Source organism: Lissotriton helveticus, chromosome 1_1, assembly GCF_964261635.1.
Source record: "Lissotriton helveticus chromosome 1_1, aLisHel1.1, whole genome shotgun sequence".
NCBI lineage: Eukaryota > Metazoa > Chordata > Amphibia > Caudata > Salamandridae > Lissotriton > Lissotriton helveticus.
This window is the reverse complement of record NC_136057.1, coordinates 120,297,084-120,317,834: the sequence shown is the minus strand read 5'-3', so window position 1 is coordinate 120,317,834 and position 20,751 is coordinate 120,297,084. Positions and strand designations below refer to the sequence as shown.

The 20,751-nt window shown below is 46.3% G+C and overlaps 1 protein-coding gene across 1 annotated transcript in view; it reads right to left on the bottom strand.

Annotated features, from left to right (window-relative positions):
• Positions 1-20,479, bottom strand: part of LOC144768111 (uncharacterized) — a 53,848-nt gene extending 33,369 nt beyond the window's left edge. Inside the window, exons 1-2 of the mRNA XM_078651523.1 lie at positions 20,440-20,479; positions 5,794-7,451 (exon numbers count right to left, since the gene is read on the bottom strand). Of these exons, the coding sequence (XP_078507649.1) occupies positions 5,794-7,420 (1,627 nt within the window). The 5' untranslated portion in view covers positions 7,421-7,451; positions 20,440-20,479. The remainder of the gene's footprint in view (positions 1-5,793; positions 7,452-20,439) is intronic.
• Between the last annotated feature and the right edge of the window lie 272 nt (positions 20,480-20,751).

Below are 20,751 nucleotides of genomic sequence, written 5' to 3'. Positions count from 1 at the left end.
AGAAGAGACATCCCTCGACCTAAAAAATGGGAGAACTACTTGACATAGAATCCCCTTTGAAACTCAAGAAATCATAAGTATTCCTTCCAGATCTTGGTTTAACAACGACCTTAACAAAGAGGCAACAACTCCGATTGGCTGAAAGAAACTGACAACAACCCTTGTTAACACATCTTGCGATACCGGGAGCTAAACGCATAAAATACAAAAAACATATCTTCAGAGAAAAATCCCCCTTCTTCTGAGTACAACTTGACCGTTCTAGGAACAGACCTAAAGACCTTCTCAACATCATCAAACAGCAAACCTCCTCTTTCCCTCAACACTCAATAAATGACTCAACCATGCACTGCAAAGAGTTAGCAACATTCTTCTCTGAAAAAATATCTAACATTGAAATCTCTCTTGACCCACCCATATCTCCGTCCTACACCAAAGATGTCCCCCCTAGCAAAGAGGGTCTACCCAAGGCCCTACCTCCAACTAATGGTCGTCTCAGCAAACTCACCCTATGCCAGTTGGACTGAATTCGACGATGTCCTTTAAGAAGAAGTGCTCAAATTATTCGCTTGCATTAAACCAACATCGCACATTTCCGATCCACTCCCTCCTGAGCGTATCAAGAATCTCAGTCACATCATATCTCGCCTGCATGGACCAAAATCATCAACTCCTCCTTTTCGAGAAGCCCCATGCCAACCTCCCTCAAACTCTGCCAAGTCACCCCCCTCATCAAACAACACATTTACCTTCAGAAGCATGTCTCATCAAAGCACAAGAGTGCCTGACGAACTTAGAAGTCCATATGCTGGTACTTTTCAGACTGGATTATTGAAACTCTTTCCTGTCTGGCCTTCCCCGAGAAAATTAGCATCACTGAGAGAAATGCTTCATACAGTTATCCTCTTTGTGACAGGTCACAAAGTGTTTAAATCACATTTCTTCTATACTTCGCATCCTACAATGGCTTCCAATTGAAGCAACAGACGAATGTAACACTGAATGCATCACCCACAAAGCCCTCCACAACTCCACACCCTACTACGTGGTTGAAAAACTCAAAATCCCTGGATCTGAAAAAGGATCGAGAATTCGTAAAGTCCTCCTGCTGGAACAAGCGACATTCAGGCAAGAACGCTTAATAAAGCTCGCCTTCTCTGCCAGCGTTACAAGGATCTGGAACTCCCTCCCACAACCACCTTGAACAACCACAAGTCTTGCCACAATTAAAAAGGAACTCAAAATCCTCCTATTTGAGAGACGCTTTGAATAATAAATCTGTGATCGCTTTTCTGCATCCACTTTTCCAATGTATCCAGATATTAACTGTTTGAACTTTCTCCCCTGACGTGATCTGTGGGATTAGTCTATTGCTTATCTGTTATTTTATGGAACATCTAATCTGCATTTTGGTGTGTCTTCTTTAGAAAAGTGCTTCAATGACCTTCAGCCAAGATTGTACTATATAAAACCACAAAAATAAACACATTTGGTATAATAAAGAGAAGCCAGAAAAAACATATTTTTGAAAAGTTTGTGCAGATATGTCAAAAGTTATTAGCAAAGACATAATTGCTTTTCAAGAGAAACTCTTATAACCACAAACAACGTGGGAGGGAAGGAAGGATGAGCGCGGAGAGAGAGAGAGAGAGGGTGAGAAAGAGAGAGAATCTACCACACTATATCCAATCCACCCGATCTACCCCATTCCACCCAATCTATCCCTCTCCACTCCATCCATTCCAACCCACTCCATCCAATCCACCCCACTACAATCCACCCAATCTATCCCATTCCACTCCACCCTAATCTATTCCACAACACTCTACTCCAATCTATCTAATTCCACTGCACCCCATTCTACCGAAACCTACCCCATTCTAATCTAATCCACTCCACCCTACTCCAATCTACCCTACCCCACTCCACCCCAAACGTACGTATCCCAATCTACCCCACTCAAATCTACTCCAATAAATTCCACCACCCTCTACCCCACCCCAACCAAATCTAACCTACACCACTCTATATAACTCCACTCCATTCTACTCCATTCCAATGTACCGCAATCCAAACTACCCCAATACTCTGCACTCTAATCTACTCCACTCCAGTCTTCCCCACTATACTCCAATCTCATTTCACCCCACTCTTTCCTAATCTATCCCACTCAAATCCACCCCAATCCATCCTACTCCACGTCAATCTACTCCACTCCACCCAAATCTATCCCAATTCAATCTAACCCACTTGACTCCAATCTACCGCAGTCCACTCTACCCCAATCTATCCCCCTTCTATCTACCCACCTGACCCCATGCCACTAACTTTTTGCCATGCCGAACAGCAGTCACACTGCTGTACATAATGGCTAAAACTTATTGCCAAAGTCAATAGCTTTCGGATAGGAGACACCTATTTGCTTTGACAATGCTTATTTTCACTGGCTTTCTTTTATCATATACACACGCAACAGTTCCCTCAGCCAACTCCAAGCAGGCACAGGTGTTCAACGGTGCCTGGGCACAGCAGGGGATTCCCTAAAGGGACTGGCTTATGTTTTTATATTTTTTATTTTTAAGGGTTTCCGGACACTTTCCTGGGGTTCTCGCACCCTTGAAAATGAACATCACAAATGTCCACCAGGGTACAAGGCCAATTACTGTGCCTGCGCTGACACCTGCCTAAGGTTTGCGGACCTCCAGGGTCATGATGTGGAATCCAACCTCTGTCTCAGAATCAGAAATTTCTTTCTACATTTTAACATTAGGCAGCCCCTGAGTCAGGGAGAGACAGGATGGCACCACAGCTCTTTACGGTTTCTTTAGTATTTTTACAGGATGCGGGGAACAAGTCTCTTCATCATGTAATAGTTCAAGATATAGCCAGCCAATCAGGGAGCTTCAGGTCCGCAGACCTAACTTTGGGTTTACGTATCCAAAATAGATGGGCGAAAAAGCTCCCTCAACCAATCGGATCCAATATATTTTTACATTTGGGTCCACGAGTCCAGATGCATGGACCATTCATGGGCTAAAGGTCCAGCTAGCTCTATCTTAAAGGACTAGTGGCTTAATTTGAGGACCACCAGTTATTATATGTGTATATATAATTATATTACACTTTTACACATTTACACATATAATACACTTTGATTGATTGATTGATTATATTACATAGGATTCTGTAATCCCTGTATAAATGGCAGTCTCTATTTTCTTTATATAATCAGAAATTTGTGACGCACCAAGTCAGTGATTATGAAGAAAAGACGTCAGAACTCGGCTTTTATAAGTTATTACAGTCGAGTCCTGAGGGCACAATGCCTGCTGCCAGCGCCAGCAGCTGATGTGAAAAGAAGGTCAAGTCACGAAGCATAATTGAAGCAACTGTTTAAAGCAACAAACAGAACTTTGCTTTTATTACTTCTGCTGTATGTTACTAGTTTACTATGAGAAGCAGAGGGAATATGTTTATCAGTTTCCTTAGATGAAGGAAAGGTGGAATCTTTCTGCATGTTTCTACACGTTCCAAGCTAGTGCAGCTTTTTTAAAGGGACTTTTATTGAACTGTTTCTAATATCTTTTTGCAACAAATATCTAACAGTTTTTTAATGTTTACTTTTGCACAAGAGGTTTTATGTTCATGCTTCATGTTTGCAAACATGTTAGCTGGTGCATATGTAGGAGCTACACACCAAGCTTTGTGGGAAAGGTGATTGTGTGACCATGTATTATACGGTGTGACCATGTATTATACGGGATAAAGTATCACCTGGTGCATATTATAAGATTATTGCAAGTCACCTCAGAGTTCCATAACCTTATAAAGGAATTCTGCCTTCCTCGTTCCTCTATATGGTTATGGAACAACTTGTTGACTTGCAATATCTTAGAAGGTGCGGCAGGGGGTACTTTATCCCTAATATATTTTCACTGAATATGGTTAAAGTGAAGTTGTAGATGGCTTTGTTGAAATACCTTAATGGGTCTTTAAAAAAATCAGAAATTCACTTACAAACAAGGGTAAAGTGTATATATGGTTAAGACTTAAAGCTGAACAAACTCCTGACATGTGCAAGTTATGGTTAGAACCACAATCCGTCAGTCACACTACGGGTGTGCAAACCCCAACTCAGTATGTTACGTGTGATGATCCGATGACATTTTACACAGTTAGTGAGTTTCCTAAAGGCAGGATGCTGCTGTAGGGAGATCATGGCTACTTTTTTCTGCCCATAAAACAATGAACACTCTTTACTGAGCTAGAGGTTGGTTTGTGTATCTGTCTATCATGAGGCCGTGTGCACTTCAGGAGAACCCTGCAGTGACAACAACATCCCTGGTCGGCCCTGCTGTTGAGGCCGAATACAGACTAGGATTTTTCTATCAGGAACTGGAGATGACTGCATCTTACCCAATGTAACTGTGCAACTGGAAACACAGTTCCCTCTCTGGACTGCGCATGTCTGCTATTCTCAATGAACGGTAGGCAGCAGCCAAGAGTGCAGGTTGATTGCGGGGAGCCGAGAGTGCTGAAATAGTCACCGCGTGAAGGGGCGTGTCATCGTCTCTTGCGCAGTTTCAATGATTATTCCTGCAAATAGCAGCGAATAATAATGGATACTGTCGTGTGAATTTTCACACCTTTTTTAAAAAAAAAAAATCACATATAGAGCCTCACGGGAGGGTGCGCCTTAGCGCGCACATACCACCGGAGGACTTTTTGCTAGGTCCTGACGAATGCTGAGCAAATTGCAACTAAATACAGCAGAAACATGTTGACCATTTTTGATACTTTATAGGACTCCGGTTCCCTAATTCAGAACCTTGCGAAGTCCGTTCACTTTGTTTTTAATCCAATGCGGGTTGGCCATTATTAAAGATTTTTGTAAAGGTTACAACCTTCGCATTTTTTAATCACACTGGCACACTCACTTATAGTCACTCCTAATTTGGGCACTGTTACACTCACCACATCCCGCTCCGCTGTAACCAGGCGTTGTAGCACGCTGGGGTGACATTCGGTCACCCTAGCGGGGACCCGATGATGAAGCATGTCACCAACTAGCGGTGAGTGAGGGTCCTTCTTAAAGAGAAGAGTCTTTTCTTTCTTGCTCTTATGTTATGTGTAGGTGAGTGTTGTACCCGATGGTTACTTCCTGGTAAGGTACCTCGGTGGGTATTATCAGGGGGACAGAGATTGGACACCATGTACGTGTGATTGTGGGAGTAACGACCGCATTGACAGTACTGAGTGAACAAGCAAGTTTCTCTTTTTGAGCTAAGGTAGCACTTTTTTCTTTCTTTGCACTGAGTCACTCCTCTGTTGTTATTTGCAATTTTGTCTGGGGTACAGGAGTGCCTACTCATGCCCTCTCTCTCTTGTTGATACTTAACTATTCTCAATGAACACCACATCACTTGCATCTGACTATTAAGTGTGATTCCGGCCAGTAATTCCTCCCATGAATAGCGCTATTTCCAGTTCCTCAGCCTGGAACCGGGACGGACAAGGAAGGACGAGAGCTACTGGCCTACTTGTCTCATGCAGAGTCCCATAACCAGGCCTGTTCCTGCACAGGAAGGATGTAATCCTGTGTGGAACCAGAGGAGGAGAATGCAGGGACACATCTGCACCCTGTGTACTCGTACTCTGGTCAGTATCGCTCAGGGGGTTCCATCCAAGCCAAAATGATCCCCTTGGAGACTTTCTAAAATCTGCCCATATGCATTTTAAAGAGGTTACATGTGTTAGTGCACTCCGCGTGTCCATGTATAGCGAAACACATACCTGGGGTGGCTTTGGACGGCAATAAATGTGATTTTGTATTTCCTCTCTCCAATGAGTCTTCATCTGCAGTATTTGTATCAAGTTCTAGGAATGATGGAGGCACAGACTGACCCCGCTCCTCTGGACAGAGCCGTTCTGGCTTGCAGTTCTGATGTTGATCCTGTGATTCAGAGTGCAGTAACTTGTTGTTCTGATCTGAGCCCTGTGCATCAGTACAGGGAGTTTCTAGCTTGTAGTTCCGATTTGAATCCTGCTCCTCAGGGTGCAGTGGTTCCACCGTGTTGTTCTGATCTGGTTCCTGTGCTTCAGGAAGCACTGACTCTAGCTCTCGGTCCTGTGCTGCAGTGTGCAGTGGTTCTAGATTGTACTTCTGATCTGAACCGTGTGCATCAGTAAAGGCCGATTCTAGATTGTCATTTTTATCTGATTCCTGTGCTTCAGGACGCATTGATTCTAGCTCGTAGTTCACGTTTGAATCCTGCGCATAAGGAAGTTCCTGCTTTAAGCATAGGTGTTGCTGTAGGCGCTGGGTTTGTTGTGACCCCAAATCATCAAAGGACAACAGAACAGACTCTAAGTGTTCGTCTGGTGAAATCCCATCAGGTGACAGGGGTTGTAGGCTGCGGTTCTCCTGGGGATCTTGGAAATCAAAACACATCAATTCTTCCTCCAAGGGATCATCAGGTCCGGTCCCATCTGGTAGCGTGGGTTGTATACGGTGGTTTTGCTGTGGTTCGTGTCCTTCAGGAAATAGTGGGTGTGGGCAAAGGTTTTGTTGCTGGTCCCAGCTATTAGCAGACAATGGGGATGGTTCTTGCTTCAGGTGCCCATCTGGTTCCCTCTTTTGTGGGAACGCTGACCGTACGCTCTGGTCTTGCTCTGGTGCCTGGCCATCAACACATTCCGAGTGAAGACACCGCTTTGCCTCCAATGATCTGCCTGGAGGATCTGTCTGAGGGCAACTGGATAAAGTACAATCCTGCTGTACTCCATTTTTATCTGGAAACCCAGGATGCATGTACTCGTCCTGCTGCGACTTATGTACATCTGGAAACCCAGGTTGCACGCACTGGTCCTGCTGTGGGTCACATCGATATGGAAACATTGGCTGTACATAAAGGTTTGGCTCCTCTGGACGCCCTTGAAGATAGGTTGGCGAGGAGATCGTACAGTCCTGCTTTGGTGTATGCCCGTCAGAGAACACTGGCTGAAGACACAAGCTCGGTTCCCCTGGCCCGTCCAGTTGAGGTGTCGCAGGAGAACCGCTAACAGCACAATCTCTAATGCTCACTGGACAGACCACCTTCAAAGTCACTCCAGCATTATCGAGGGAACCTTGATCCTTTTCTATCCAGATTTTCTTTATCAGCCCAGCGACTCTAGAAGGTACGTCCTTCACAGTATTCATCAGGTTCTCCAGTTTGGCTTCCAACTCCTCCAGCATGGATAAAAGGATAATGTGGGGCAGGTTCTCCGAAAGCAGTTCCAGGTCCGGGTCCCTTTGAGCATCATTTCGGGATCTTGAAGTTGAGACGTCATGGAGAGGTAAAGACGGGACTGTGGCTCTTATGGATTCACATGAACACTGCGCTGTCACTTTCTTTCCTGGAGCCCGTCTTCTCCCCATTCCGGTATTTTTATTTTCAAGTCTCAAGTGTCTGCAGAGGAGAGTAAAAGAGAAAAGACAACACGTTATCACAGGACAACTAGGTCAAAATACTCCTTCCCGTCTCACCAACACAGTGTGATCAGAGGAAATTGCGAATTTCTAAAACCAGAAAAAAATTCAATCATTAAAATTTAACAATATCTATAACATTGCATTTTCAACACTATGTCTGTTCCTTGGTCTGCTCAAATTGCACACTTTTATGAAAAAAAATGAATACTGTAACAGCCTTGCAGCAATGAAAGGTTTATAAAACCCTAGCAGACAAGACTGCGCTATCATCCTCACTTGCACTGTACAGCTCTCTTTTGCAATATTCAGTTCAGTGACTGAAGCACGCGCCAACATACTAAACCTCTACAGGATCTACAAAATGCTTGTCATGTCATTGCATATAAAGAGAGCATGTTCAACCTGGGGGTTTCTTGGCACTGAATCAGAAATACATAAAAGAGGAGACAACCAATCAGGCCAGGGAAGAATCTAGCATGAATAGGCTTGTGGGCTGTCAGATTTCTGGGACAACACTTGAAGTTAGATTCAAAATGGATTTCGCTGGGAGAGAGATCCGAATGGAAGGAGCTTGTACCACAAAGCTGCGTCCACCTGATCTGATCCTCTGTAATTTTGGAATAGAAAGTAAATTCAAGTGAGGTGATCTCTGGTTTTGTACGGGTGTGTGCATTTCCACCTAGCGTGTAATGAAGTGAGGGGCTAGACCTCTCGACCCTTTAGAGGTGAGGCAGAGGGTCTCGGAGTGGATTTGTTATTTCAATATAGGTGTGGCGCGTGCCGACCTCTGAAGATGATGTAGTAAACAATCTGTGTCGCTGTGAATTACTTGTAGGCTATGAATGGTGATACTGGGCATTCTTACAAATACTCGGTTGGCATGATGAGATCTAGATAGGACTGCGGCCACCACTATTGCTTTTCTTGTCTAAAGCGGGAGAAGGGGGGTTATTTTCTCAAGCAGTTTCAGCACAAATCTGTATTTAGATCCTACTGCTTCAGCAGCTGGGTCTTGCTAAGATTGCTATCGATTATCACTCAGAGGCTTTTAGCTGTGGATTTAGGCTCCGGTAACAATCTAATTTTTGTTGGAGAGTAAAGTTGGTTCCAAAGATTGGTATTATTCTTTCAAATTACAATCTCAGTTTTGTCAGTATTCAGTTTTAGCTGATTCAACCTCATCAAGTAATCATTAAATTGCATCATATTTTGAAACTGGAGTGGTGAGGCGGACATTCTGCCCACACAAATCAACAACTGAGAGTAGGTATAGTTATAAAGCCTGGAAGCTCTTGAAGACAGTTCTCTGACCAATAGTTTTTGCAGGTTAAGGGAGCAGAGGTATTACCCTATAATTCTTGGTTATATCCGGGACTTCTCCCTGGTTTTTCAGTGACCTAAGCTCTACAGCCTTTTGAAACGCGCTTGGAGCAACAGCTTGAGCTGCTGAATTGATGAAAACGCTCTGCAGGGGATTGCTCAAGACCTCGCTTTTCGACAGAGACGCAGCACCCTCAGCGCCCAGATATCCTTGGGGGTTCACTTTATAAATGCTGATTGATTGATTGATGAGCTCAGAGATTCCATGGCTGCTGGAGGGCAAGGGTCAGTTGGAGACCCGGATTTGACCTTGATCATAAATTCATGAAGCCTGTTTATTTCCTCAAACAAGGATAAGGAGACTCGACTTCAGAACTACTGCTGCTGTATTTGTTTATACTATCTTTAAAGAATGTTTTTGTTAAGTATTTAGATTGTCACAGAATGTCTCGATAGGAGTCAGGGAAGTTCTCATTTCATCTGGGGTGACTAATCATTCAGGATATCACAAAACTATTTTTATTATTTGTCTATTAAAAGGGCTTTGCATGTGCGGTTTTGCCTTCACATTCTGCAAGTTCACTTTTAAATTAGATTTTGCTCTCTTCATCATCCCTCTCCTGCCAGTGTCGACGCAATGCAGGTTTTGCCTCCTTTAACTCTGGCTTGTACCAGGGCACTGGTCTGGTGCGGTTTATAACACGCTGTTGGATTTGAGGGGTGTGGGCCACTAGCACGTCTGAACCACAGAGTGGATTACTTTTCTTTTGAGAGAATGTCTTCAATTGATGGGAAGAGGGGGGGTTGAAAGTGTTGATAACACTGGCTCTGTATTAGTGTGTCACTATGTGCATATTGTTTTAATTTCCTGCTTGTGGATCAAGTTAGAAAAATCTACCGGAACAAAAACATTGATCAAATAATGATTGGACCATATGCAAGGATGGATCATTATTGTGGGAAGTTGGCCTGATATGCAGTGCTCACTATTCTAGTGATCACTATGTATCAGTCCAAACAACCCTTATTGATGTTTGGTTGTAAGTCAACCTTATAGACCAGCTATCCTAGTAGCATGGATACGAGCAGTCTAAGGCTAAACTCTAGAGGGCGTGTTAAGCCAGCTGTTTTACCATCACATTACCCCTTGAACACCAAGTGAAAGGACCCCACACAAGTTGTTATCAAAAATAAAGTATATTTATTTATAACAAGACTACCCTGGCTCTTTATGAGACAGGGAGCTAAGCACACAACAAAACTCTTAAAGAAATACTGAAAGTCGCACAATTTACACAAATGCCCGAGGGGCACGAAAAACCATATACACAAGAAGTGGAATGCGGAGTTACTAGCAGGTAAGTAATACTTTTCTAGACTGTAGAAACGCTAGGCCTACAATGTTGAACCCTTGGATTGTAAGCAGGAGGCCTAGGGACGCCGTGTGCAGAGTGGGAACTCTCACGCGTAATGCGGGAACAAGTCTATGAATACTAGCAATCACAAAGTTACTGTTCTCGGGCGAACCCGACTAGGTGGGTCGAAAACAAGAGTGGATCCGAACACTTAGGGTGTTGGACTATGCTGGAGCACCGGAGTACTCGGTTTACCTAGCCCAGGGGCTGCGGCTGCATAGGGTTCAAGTTTCGTCGGAAACCCTCGTTGATGAACCAGGAGCCTGAAGAAAAGAAGTTGCTGGCAGGCGGCCAGTGAAGAAGTTCGTGGAGATCCAAGCCTGGATCAGGGAAGAAGAAGACCTGTAAGCAGAGGGGACCAAGTTCTGAATCACTAGCCAGTGATTAAGTGGGCACCAGAGTGGCACTGGGCGAAGTCACCTCGACCAGGTGAGTGGGCGCTGCTGGGCTCTGGAGTCTCTCGGACCAGGAGGCGTTGTCGGCGACCAGGATGGAGGTGCGAGCTGTCCCACGAAGGTATCTGCTGTCGACGTCGCTGGACCCAGGATTGGGGCAACAAGTCTTGGCAAACGCATGCCCACGCGGTAGACTTAAAATGGAGTCTGGAGTGGACCAGGAGGGTCCGGGGTGCTCCTCTGTTGGAGGGGAGCAAGGGCCTGTCTGGAGCAACCAGACCAGCGGTGTTTGTCGTCGTGAAGCGTCGTAAGAGGGCCACTAGCCAACGGGCAAGTGACCTGGACAACGCGGTGAGCAGCAAAGAGCAGAAGGGCCCCACGCAGATCTCGTGGATGCAAGGGGGCTGTACTTCGGTGCTGGAGCTGCTCAGGGTCGGGGCTTCTCTTACCCCAAAGCACTCAGTCGAGGGTCACTCGGTGGTCGTGCTGGACAAGCGTCGTGCAGTTCCGAAGATGGCCGGTCCCTCGAGGTCTCGTCACACCCACGGATCACAGCTGGGCTGATGATGCAGGTTGAGGTCAGAGGTGCCAGGGAAGCCGGTTCTCGTCGAGCTGGGCAGTCTTGATCCGGAGGAGAGACTTACAGCAAACCGCGATGCTTGGTTGGTGCCTGCTGCTGCAGGGTGACTACTCCTTAGTCACAAGGGAGAAATCTTGGGAAGAGTCTTGAGTTCCTCTCGTAGAAAGTCGGTTCAGGATTCAAAGATTGATCTAGTTTGGAAGGGGGCCTGCTCCTACCTTTATCCTGCAAAAGGGGGCTGGCACGCGACTAAGTCCTGCCCTATGGGTGGGACTAGGAAGGGGGTGGTTACACCCCTCTCCCATGCCGGGCTTTCCCCAGCTCAGGGGCTGGTGTGCCCCTGGAACTGGTTCTAGCCGGCATATGCACAGTGAGCACCGGGGTGCCACTTGCAGTCACCTTCCTCTATAGCCCTGCCTACCTGGGATACACAAAACCCTGTCTGGGATGGTGCTGGCACCGCCCCTGGCAGGAAACCCTTTGTCCTTGCCTCCCGCGCTGGGAGGACTCCCAGCAGCAGGAGGGCAGACTTGTGTCTCAGTGGCAGCATCCATCTTGTGGAGCTGAGGCTATGTTCGACTTTAACCGGGGTTACAGGTTACCAACATGTCTTCTCCCTCTAGAGGGGTGGAATGCTACCCCCGTCGCCAGAACTGGCGAGGGGGTAGTATTCCAAAGCGTATGACACCTTACAAGACATGTTTAGATAATGTCAGACCAAAGTTACCATAACCGCGAGGATTATAAGGCACTTAAGAGTATATGGTCTGACGCTATCATGAAAACGGCTAAGGGATAGATCCCGAAAGCCGCAGACAGGCTCAGCTCATGCCAGAGCACCATCTCACACGATTCCAAGCACTCTGCCTTCAGGATTGTTAAGGCCTGCCATAGGAGTGACTGATAGGAGATCTGTGTGTCCATATAGGTTTAGATATAGGTATACTATATCTAAAGCAAAGGGTGATTACACCACCTTGCCCCCAGCTGTCAAGCAGCCAGTTGTGTCTGTTTAGTTAGTCAGCCCAGGGGTGGCATAATACATTCTGCAGCCCCTGGGAGACTTCTGGGTGCACCTCAGCCCTGGGTACAGGGACTCAGAGAGGGCCCAGTGCCAATTCAGTACCTGGGTACAATTTGGAGTAGAGAGAACAGCTAGGCTGTGGGTCTGATTAGCAGGCCCACAGCCAGGGAAGTCGTAAACCAGTGAAGCAAAAAGCAAAAATCTGGGTGATCATAGGATTGCAGACCCTACTCTACAACAATTATATTAGGTCAATTTGAATTATACGCCAAGACCAGATCTAAAGGATTTCGTTTTATGTGAGCTGAGCATGTAATGCGTTGGTGTAAACTCAACACCATTAACTCAGCAAATTCATTATCTTTAGGGTCTGAGTTAAAGTCATCAATTCGACAATTGAGAAAGAGAAGTTGATCTACCCCTTCAGTTTGAGTAATTTGTTTCAGAGATGTGTGAATCCACTGGTGAATAATTGCTGCTATCTCACTCCTTTCTCTGAGCGTGTTCTCTTTTGGTTATCTTCGGGTATGGCTTCTGGAGATCTGGAGTAGATTCCTCAGACAACCAGGTTTCAGTTAAGAACAGGATATCCGGCTTAGGAGATTCTAATAATTGGAGTATTTCCACCTTATCTTTGCCTAGGGTGGGTGGGTTTAGTAAACCCGCTTTTAACGACTGCTCAATCTAAGGATGTAGAAGAGTCTTATTGTTTGTTGGTCTAAAGTGAGGGCTGTTGAGTACCAGATTACTCTATATGTGTGGCTGGCATGCACGCCATTTGCTTCTAAAGTTGAGATAAGCATGGGGGAGATACTGAAATCTGTGTACCTGAAAGACAATAGATCTTATGCTGAATATGAGAAATATTGTCTTTGGCAAACTGCTTGCAACACACACGCAAAATGTTTGCAGCACATACGCACAAATACACATTGCTCTTTAAAAACTCAATTTACTTATAGACTTACAGACGTGACACAAACTCCAACTCTCACACCTCATTTATAAATGGATTAATGTAACAAATATCTCTTAACCACAACTGCAATGCTGCACATGTACACAGGCATTGTGCTCTGTCGTGCACACACACAAGTGAAACACAATTCATCTCCAGGCACAAAGACCGACACACTGGAAATAAGTAATCAGACAGATCAGTCGCTTACACACTAATATAGATTTAATCCACCCGAGAGGCCCAAACACAAACTAGCACATACACACTGTCTCGCACACACAAATCACTTCCATACATTTTGTATTGAAAGGTTAGGCTTCGTCCAAGCCATTCACAGCCACCCCCTACACCCAGAGACCAACACACAGGGCGGGCACAGATCTGCACAATCACATGTAACACCCCAAATAATCACGGCTCACTCTTCACACAAAGTTCTTGCAGCCTCTTCAACAGAGCTGTAACATCCCAGAGTCTCTGAGGCAACGCCCAATGTGGAATGCTGTTGAGGGAGTTGGAAGGTGTCAGTATATGAGGAGGAAGCAGATCTGTGGGTGGAGCATTCTGTAAGAAATAAACTCCTCCTTTCTATCACCACCACAGACACGCGATACTTCATATATTAGCGACAGGTGGAAATATGGGAAAATGTGCAAGGCTTCAATATCGAATTGTGAGAGTACTGTGGGTATGTTAATTTTATGTCAAAAAAGCCATTGAAGTAGTTGATAACACGGAGAAACGGTGTAACTTCTTCAAACTCCACACATTGCATGTGCACTGCACTTCACACCACTAACACAACCTTTGGAGTGTTTAAGTGTTTACCGGGCCGCCACGGCAAGTGCCGGTTGAGCGGAGGGACTTAAGGCGATCTGCCAGCTGCATCTGACTGGAATTTTCACTCGGTCTGGGCAGAGTGTATCACAACATTGGCCCCTCCCCCTCCTGCCATTTAAACCCGAGCAGGCATAGGGAAGGCATGGCTTGGCAGTTCGAGCTGGACTGTTCCCATGAGGCACAGGGTCAGACTGATTTGCATATGGCCATGTCTGAACTGGGGTGGCAGAGTGGGCTAAAGAACGGTGATGGATTAAACCCAGATCTGTGGACTGGGTGTGAGTGTTTGATTGGTTCAGATGCTCCGTCCATCACCACCCCCTTTTGTACCACTTTGTTCGCCATAAGTTGGCAGGGTATGCTCAGAAGTGAGTCCCTTGCTCACTTTGCCACTGGATTCAAGCAAGTCTGGCTAAAGACGGCTGTAATGCCAGAAACCGGTCCTAGGAAGCTTGAATCCGGTCCAGGGAAAGCATGGCTTGGCAGTTCGGGCTGGACTGTTCCCATGAGGCACAGGGTCAGACTGATTTGCATATGGCCATGTCTGAACTGGGGTGGCAGAGTGGGCTAAAGAACGGTGATGGATTAAACCCAGATCTGTTGACTGAGTGTGAGTGTTTGATTGGTTCAGATGCTCCGTCCATCACAATTAAGTAGAGCAGCTGAACGCCAGTGGAGAATAACTAAAACTGAGGAAAATCAGAAGACCTACAGGCATTTTCACTGTAACTACATAAAAAATATTAAATTAGCAAAAAAGTCCTACCTAACGCAAAGAATAAATAATGCTGCTCACTCAAGCAAGGAACTTTATAAAATACTACAAGAATTCACCTCTCCTTCTGTGGAACAGTCCTCCTTCTCTCCATCCCAAGTGTGGGTAGACTCCATTTAATTTTTCTTCAATAATTAAATTAAAACCATCTATTCTTCTTTCCGCCTTGACGATACAGATTCTCATTATTCAGTCAACGACTTGTCCATGTTGGCCATACCTTCGGAAACAATAAATGTCCCTGTGCTTAAGAAATTTGAATCCATAACCACTTCCGAAGTAACAGAAGGCCTGACAAAAATCCCCTGGAGACCCTTTCCCCCCTCTACCCTGTACAAAGCTCATGCCTCTAATTGCCAATGATCTAACCCTAATCTTTAACATGTCGCTACAGCAAGCTAAGGTTCCTCTGATACAGGTATAAGCTCATATCAAACCCATTCTTAAGAAACCTTCAGCAGACCCCAACCTTCCGGCCAACTATTGCCCAATCTCCCTCTTGCCTTACTTTGGGAAGGTGCTAGACCACCTTATAAATAAACGGCTAACTGTCCATCTGGAGAAACACGGTCTACTTGACCTCTCACAATGTGGCTTTCGGGCCTCCCATAGTACGGAGACTACTGTTGTCGAGATTGTTGACAATATAAAGGCTTACCCTGGAGAAAAAGGAATCGGCTGTCCTGGTTCTCTTAGAACTGTCTGCCGCCATCGATACCATCTCCCACAGCATTCTGAAACATCGGCAGTGAGAGGTGGGTATCAGAGGAAAGCCTATGCCTGGTTTGAGAGCTATTTGGCCGACAGGTCTACCATCGTGGTTGCCGATTCAATGACCTCCTGTAGTTACCCGGTAACTGTCGGGGTTCCTCAGGGTTCAACACTCAGTCCTATGTTGTTTAACCTTTACCTTACTCCTTTAGCTGGAATCATCAGAGCACACAGCTTTCAGACCGTGTCCTATGCTGACGATACCCAATTGTTGGTCACCTGTGACTCTGACCACATCGGCACCCAAGCTCGCTTCAAGAGCTGTATGGTCCAAATCAACAAATGGATGAGTACAAACAAGTTACAATTAAATAGTAGTAAATCTGAAATTATCTTGTTTGAAAGGGCTGTGGAATTTTGGTCGCCGGATTGGTGGCCCTCGGAACTAGGCATGTGCCCCCTTTCCAAGCCATCTGTACGTAATCTGGAGATTTCATAAATCGGGCTCAGCGCTTCTTTCTCCTCCTCGCACACCAACGCGCTCCAACTAATTGGTGCACTGTGTTGCACTAAAAAATAATAAATCTGCTCCGTAGTGTGCATGCGTGGTCTGCCCAGACTTAACCCTCACATTCTCTTGTGCATGTTTGGTGTGCCCAGAATTAACCCTCACATTCTCTTGTACATGCTTGGTCTGCCCAGTTTTAAACCTCACATTCTCTTGTGCACGCTTGGTCTGCCCAGTCTTAACCCTCACATTCTCCGTCAGCTGGTGGCAATTACAGTGAAATTAGTGTGTTTCATCACTCTCTCAGTACTTCACCTCACAGCCCGCTTAACCTATCACTACTTCTATATGTACCTCCACCCTCCTTTTATCTCTGATCTCTTTACCTCAACTTTGTCTACCTCACCTCTCATCCAATATACCTCTCTCTGCTCCACCTTTCTATACCTCTCTCTCATGCCCTTGCCTCTCTTTCAGTGTCTGTACCTACACCTTTATCTATCACTCTTAATCCCAGCTCTCTTACTCAACTCTCTCTACCGTATCCCTATCTCTGTACCACACTTATTTTGTTTCTCTATTACATCCCTGTATCTCTCGTTCTTCCATTTCACTTCTCGCACAAACTCATCTCTAGCTGTACCTCACCTCCATCCTCTCTTCACGTGCTTCTACCTAACCTCTCTCACCATCTCTCTCCTCCCTTTCTGTGCCTCACCATTCTCCTCTCCTTTCTAGCTAATTTCTCTCTGCCTCACCTCTCTCTGCCCCACCAACCCCTCACTCACTACATACATTTTAGATTTAACTCATTATTAGTTTACTGCCTAATCTCTCCACCTCTCTTTCTCACCCTCTACCTCTGTTCTCTTTCCTTCACCTCTCTAAATATATTACTACTTTCTGGCTACCTCTATTGCTCTACCTCAACCATGAACTGTTCTCTCTTTCTTTCTGTCTCACTCGCTCTTTCACTCAAACACACATCATTCTCTGGAACTCCTTCTCCACTTCACCTCACCCCCTCCATCTCAACTATCTCTCTCAAACTTTATCTGTACGGATCGCGCTACCTAACTGTCTCTTCCTCTTTAATTTTCCCACAACTTGATATCTCCATATTAACATCACCTCTCTTTCTCTAGTTCATATAGGTTTTCAAATACCTTGTTTCGCTCTTCATCGGATTCCTCTTTCTACACTTCACCTCTCTGTACTCTCGTTACCTGAAATGTTGTGCTCTACCTCTTCCCATTTTGCACTCTCTATCGTGCATCGTCCACTTCTTGCTGCTTTTACCTCCCTCTAATTCACCTTTTATCTACATTGCCTCTCTCTCTTCACCTTCCCCCTTGGAAAACTGTCCTCTTCTGCCTCTCTACATTACCTTCTCCATAAACTCTACCTATTTCTCTACCTCTCTTTCACATCTTCCTCTATCTAAGACTCTTCATCTTTCCATCTGGCTACCTCACATTTTTCTATATACTTTTCCTCTCTCCGCCTCTCATATCTTTCTACATTATTTCGGTCTCTCCCTTCCACCTGTTCTTAATGTCTCTCGCTCTACTGTTCTCTTTAAGTCTCAGTGCATTTCCTGTATCCTGGCCGGTCCCATTATCTTACTCAGCAGGGTCACAGGTAACTGCCTAGCTGGAGAGGTTTACACACATATAGAAGTGAAGACATACAAGGCAGGAGAAGAGAAATAAAGGGGAGTTATGAAAATCTTCAGAGCAGTGCTTTGATTTTTCGTTGCTATAGAAGGAATGCCAATGGTGAAAGGGGCTATATTGACGGTAACAAATTTTCAGCAACTAAAGCTACAATTTAATGTGCTATATGCATAGGCCTTTTTCTTGTAATATTATGCACTAGTCCACTAAACGTAGCAGGTTTCTAGGAAATAGGTATAACAAGCTGGCTGGATATCCACATAAAATGTTTTTGCAAGTAAAAGATCTAGACCCAAACTCTAAAATAAATATCTTTATCAATGTTTTTGCAATTTTCTTTTGATAGTACTTGGCTGGTGGACTATAGCCAGCTTGGACCTTTAGATGATTTTGCCGGCCCGGGTTCTGAAGGTTTAACATGATTCAGTCTTTTTTTGGCATCACAGGGACTTCAATTGAGCCTAAAAGTGGTAATACATTCCAATGTATTCTAAATAGGGAGCTCCAAATATATGTTGCTCTGGGTTCTACGAACCCTTAATATCTCAATGAACTGTAAGTTATAGTTTTATAAGCTAGTTTGAACAAGCGTCACCAACTGAATGCAAAACAACTGCCTCAAACTCAACACAGAAAAAACAGAAGAACTGATCTTCGGGAACACCGACTCTTGGTGGTTTGCCAAACTAGGATCCTCACTCACTCCTACAGGCCATGCCCGGAACCTCTACATCCTCCTGGACAAACTCACTGAAAAAAAACCCATCAACGCAGTCTCCAGCACCTGCTACGTCACTCTTTGCACGCTCCGAGAGATCTTCAAATGTCTCACAATCAGCACCAGAAGCACCATCACTCAAGCCCTCGTTACTAGCCGCCTGGACTACAGCAACACCCTATGCAGGAATTATCACACACACCCTGAAGAGACTCCAGACCATACAGAACCCAGCAGCCAAGCTCAGAGTCGACCTCCCCAGACATACCCACATTACCCCACACCTCAAGAAACTCCACTGGTTCCTCGTCCACAAAAGGTGTCAATTCAGGACGCTGACCCACAACTACAAAGCCCTGCATAACCAAGGACCAGCATGCGTCAACCACCACCTAAGGTTCCACCAACGCTTCAGACATCTGCGCTTCACCTCCCTGTTTCACACCGTTCTGCATCCGCCAAAGCAACAATAGAGGACGCTCCTTCTCCTACCTTGCAGCAAAGTCCTGGAACAGCCTCCCCCTCCCCCTCCAGCCTCAACCTCCCTTCAGGGAGGGACTCAAGACCTTGTTGTTGAACTGATTCACCGAAGCAGCATGGCTACCAGGGCCTGGATACTTCGGTGGGTAATTAGCTGGACTTTATAAATCTGCTTTAACCGCTCCCACGCTCGTGACGAGCTGAGCTCGTCATGAGCCACAGTTCTCGTGTGCTCATGACGAGCTGAGCTCGTCATGACCGTTAGAACGCTCAGACACGGGGATAATTCCCCTGCTGTGCTGGGCATTCTAAGGAATGGGCGTGGTCACACACGAGAAACATGGCTCATGACGAGAGCTCGTCATGGGCACCGGGGCGCTGTGGCGCCCCCTCCTCCCCCCAGCACAGAGGGTGAATCGGCCCGCAGCCAAGGGGTTAATAAAACACTCACAATACTTTAGGGAACAAAGTTAGGATTCAAAGAGTTCAATGTATAGAACTGTGAGCAAAAGCGCTTAAAATGTATTAAAAAGATTAAACTAATATTTCTCTGTAAAAATACGCTTTTGTTTCCTTCTAGCACAACTGTTAATCCATTAGTGTGTTAATCTAACCAAATAAAAAAAACAAGGGTGTATTTGTGAAAATGAGTAAGAACCCCAAATGGACCCATTCTGGACCCTTTCCCAATATAAAGGAGTTTAAACCCACACACTGAGACCAGATTGAATCTTTGATGTACTATAACAAGGTCACACAGTGACCCCATTGCACAGTGCACCATGAAGTCTTACATTTCAACAAGGAAACATAGCATTCTGGGACATGTAGTTTAGGTTTAAGCACTGTTAGTATGGATTCTAAAATATCATAATGCAATGTGCTGTTAATGACCCATGGCTAACTGAAGGGAGTCATATAAAACAGGGGCCATGTAGAACTGCCCCGGGCCCTCATCCCCCTCTGCCCCCTCCTCACTCCCTCTGCCCCCCTCCCTCCCTCCCACTGCCCCCCTCCCTTCCTCCTCTGCCCCCTCCCTCTGCCCCCTCCCTCCGCACCCCTCCCTCCCTCCTCTGCCCCCTTCCCTCCCTCCCTCCTTTGCCCCCCCTCCCTCCTCTGCCCCCTCCCTACTCCTCTGCCCTCCTCCCTCCCTCCTCTGCCCCTCCTCCCTCCCTCCTCTGCCCCCCTCCCTCCCTCCTCTGCCCTCCTCCCTCCTCTGCCCCTCCTCCCTCCCTCCTCTGCCCCCCTCCCTCCCTCCTCTGCCCTCCTCCCTCCCTCCTCTGCCCCTCCTCCCTCCCTCCTCTGCCCCCCTCCCTCCCTCCCTCCTCTGCCCCCCTCCCTCCCTCCTCTGCCCCCCTCCCTCCCTCCCTCCTTCCCTCCTCTGCCCCCCTCCCTCCCTCCCTCCTCTGCCCCCCTCCCTCCCTCCCTCCTCTGCCCCCCTCCCTCCCTCCCTCCTCTGCCCCCTCCCTCCCTCCTCTGCCCCTTCTCAGTCTCACCCTCCCTCCCTCCTCTGCCCCCTCCCTCCCTCCCTCCTTCCCTCCTCTGCCCCTTCTCAGTCTCACCCTCTCTCCTCCTCTTCTTTCTCTTCCGTAATAAACTGAACTGTTTCACTTCCGGGTCAGCACGTGCTGCTTTTCCCTGACCTGTGAGAGTAATAATAGTAGAGTCAGAGTCACTTCCGGGTTAGCGCCAGCAGCAGCAGACTGAGCCTCTCCCGGGCCTTTGTAGGTAATAACGTCCGGGTCATTGGTGGCAGAGTCAGAACAAACAGAGGAGGCTGCGGAGCTCTTCTCTTCCTGTGAGTGTGAATAGTCTCCGGGTCATTGGTGGCAGAGTCAGCACCAGCAGTGAGTCTTTCCAGGCCCAGCCTCCAC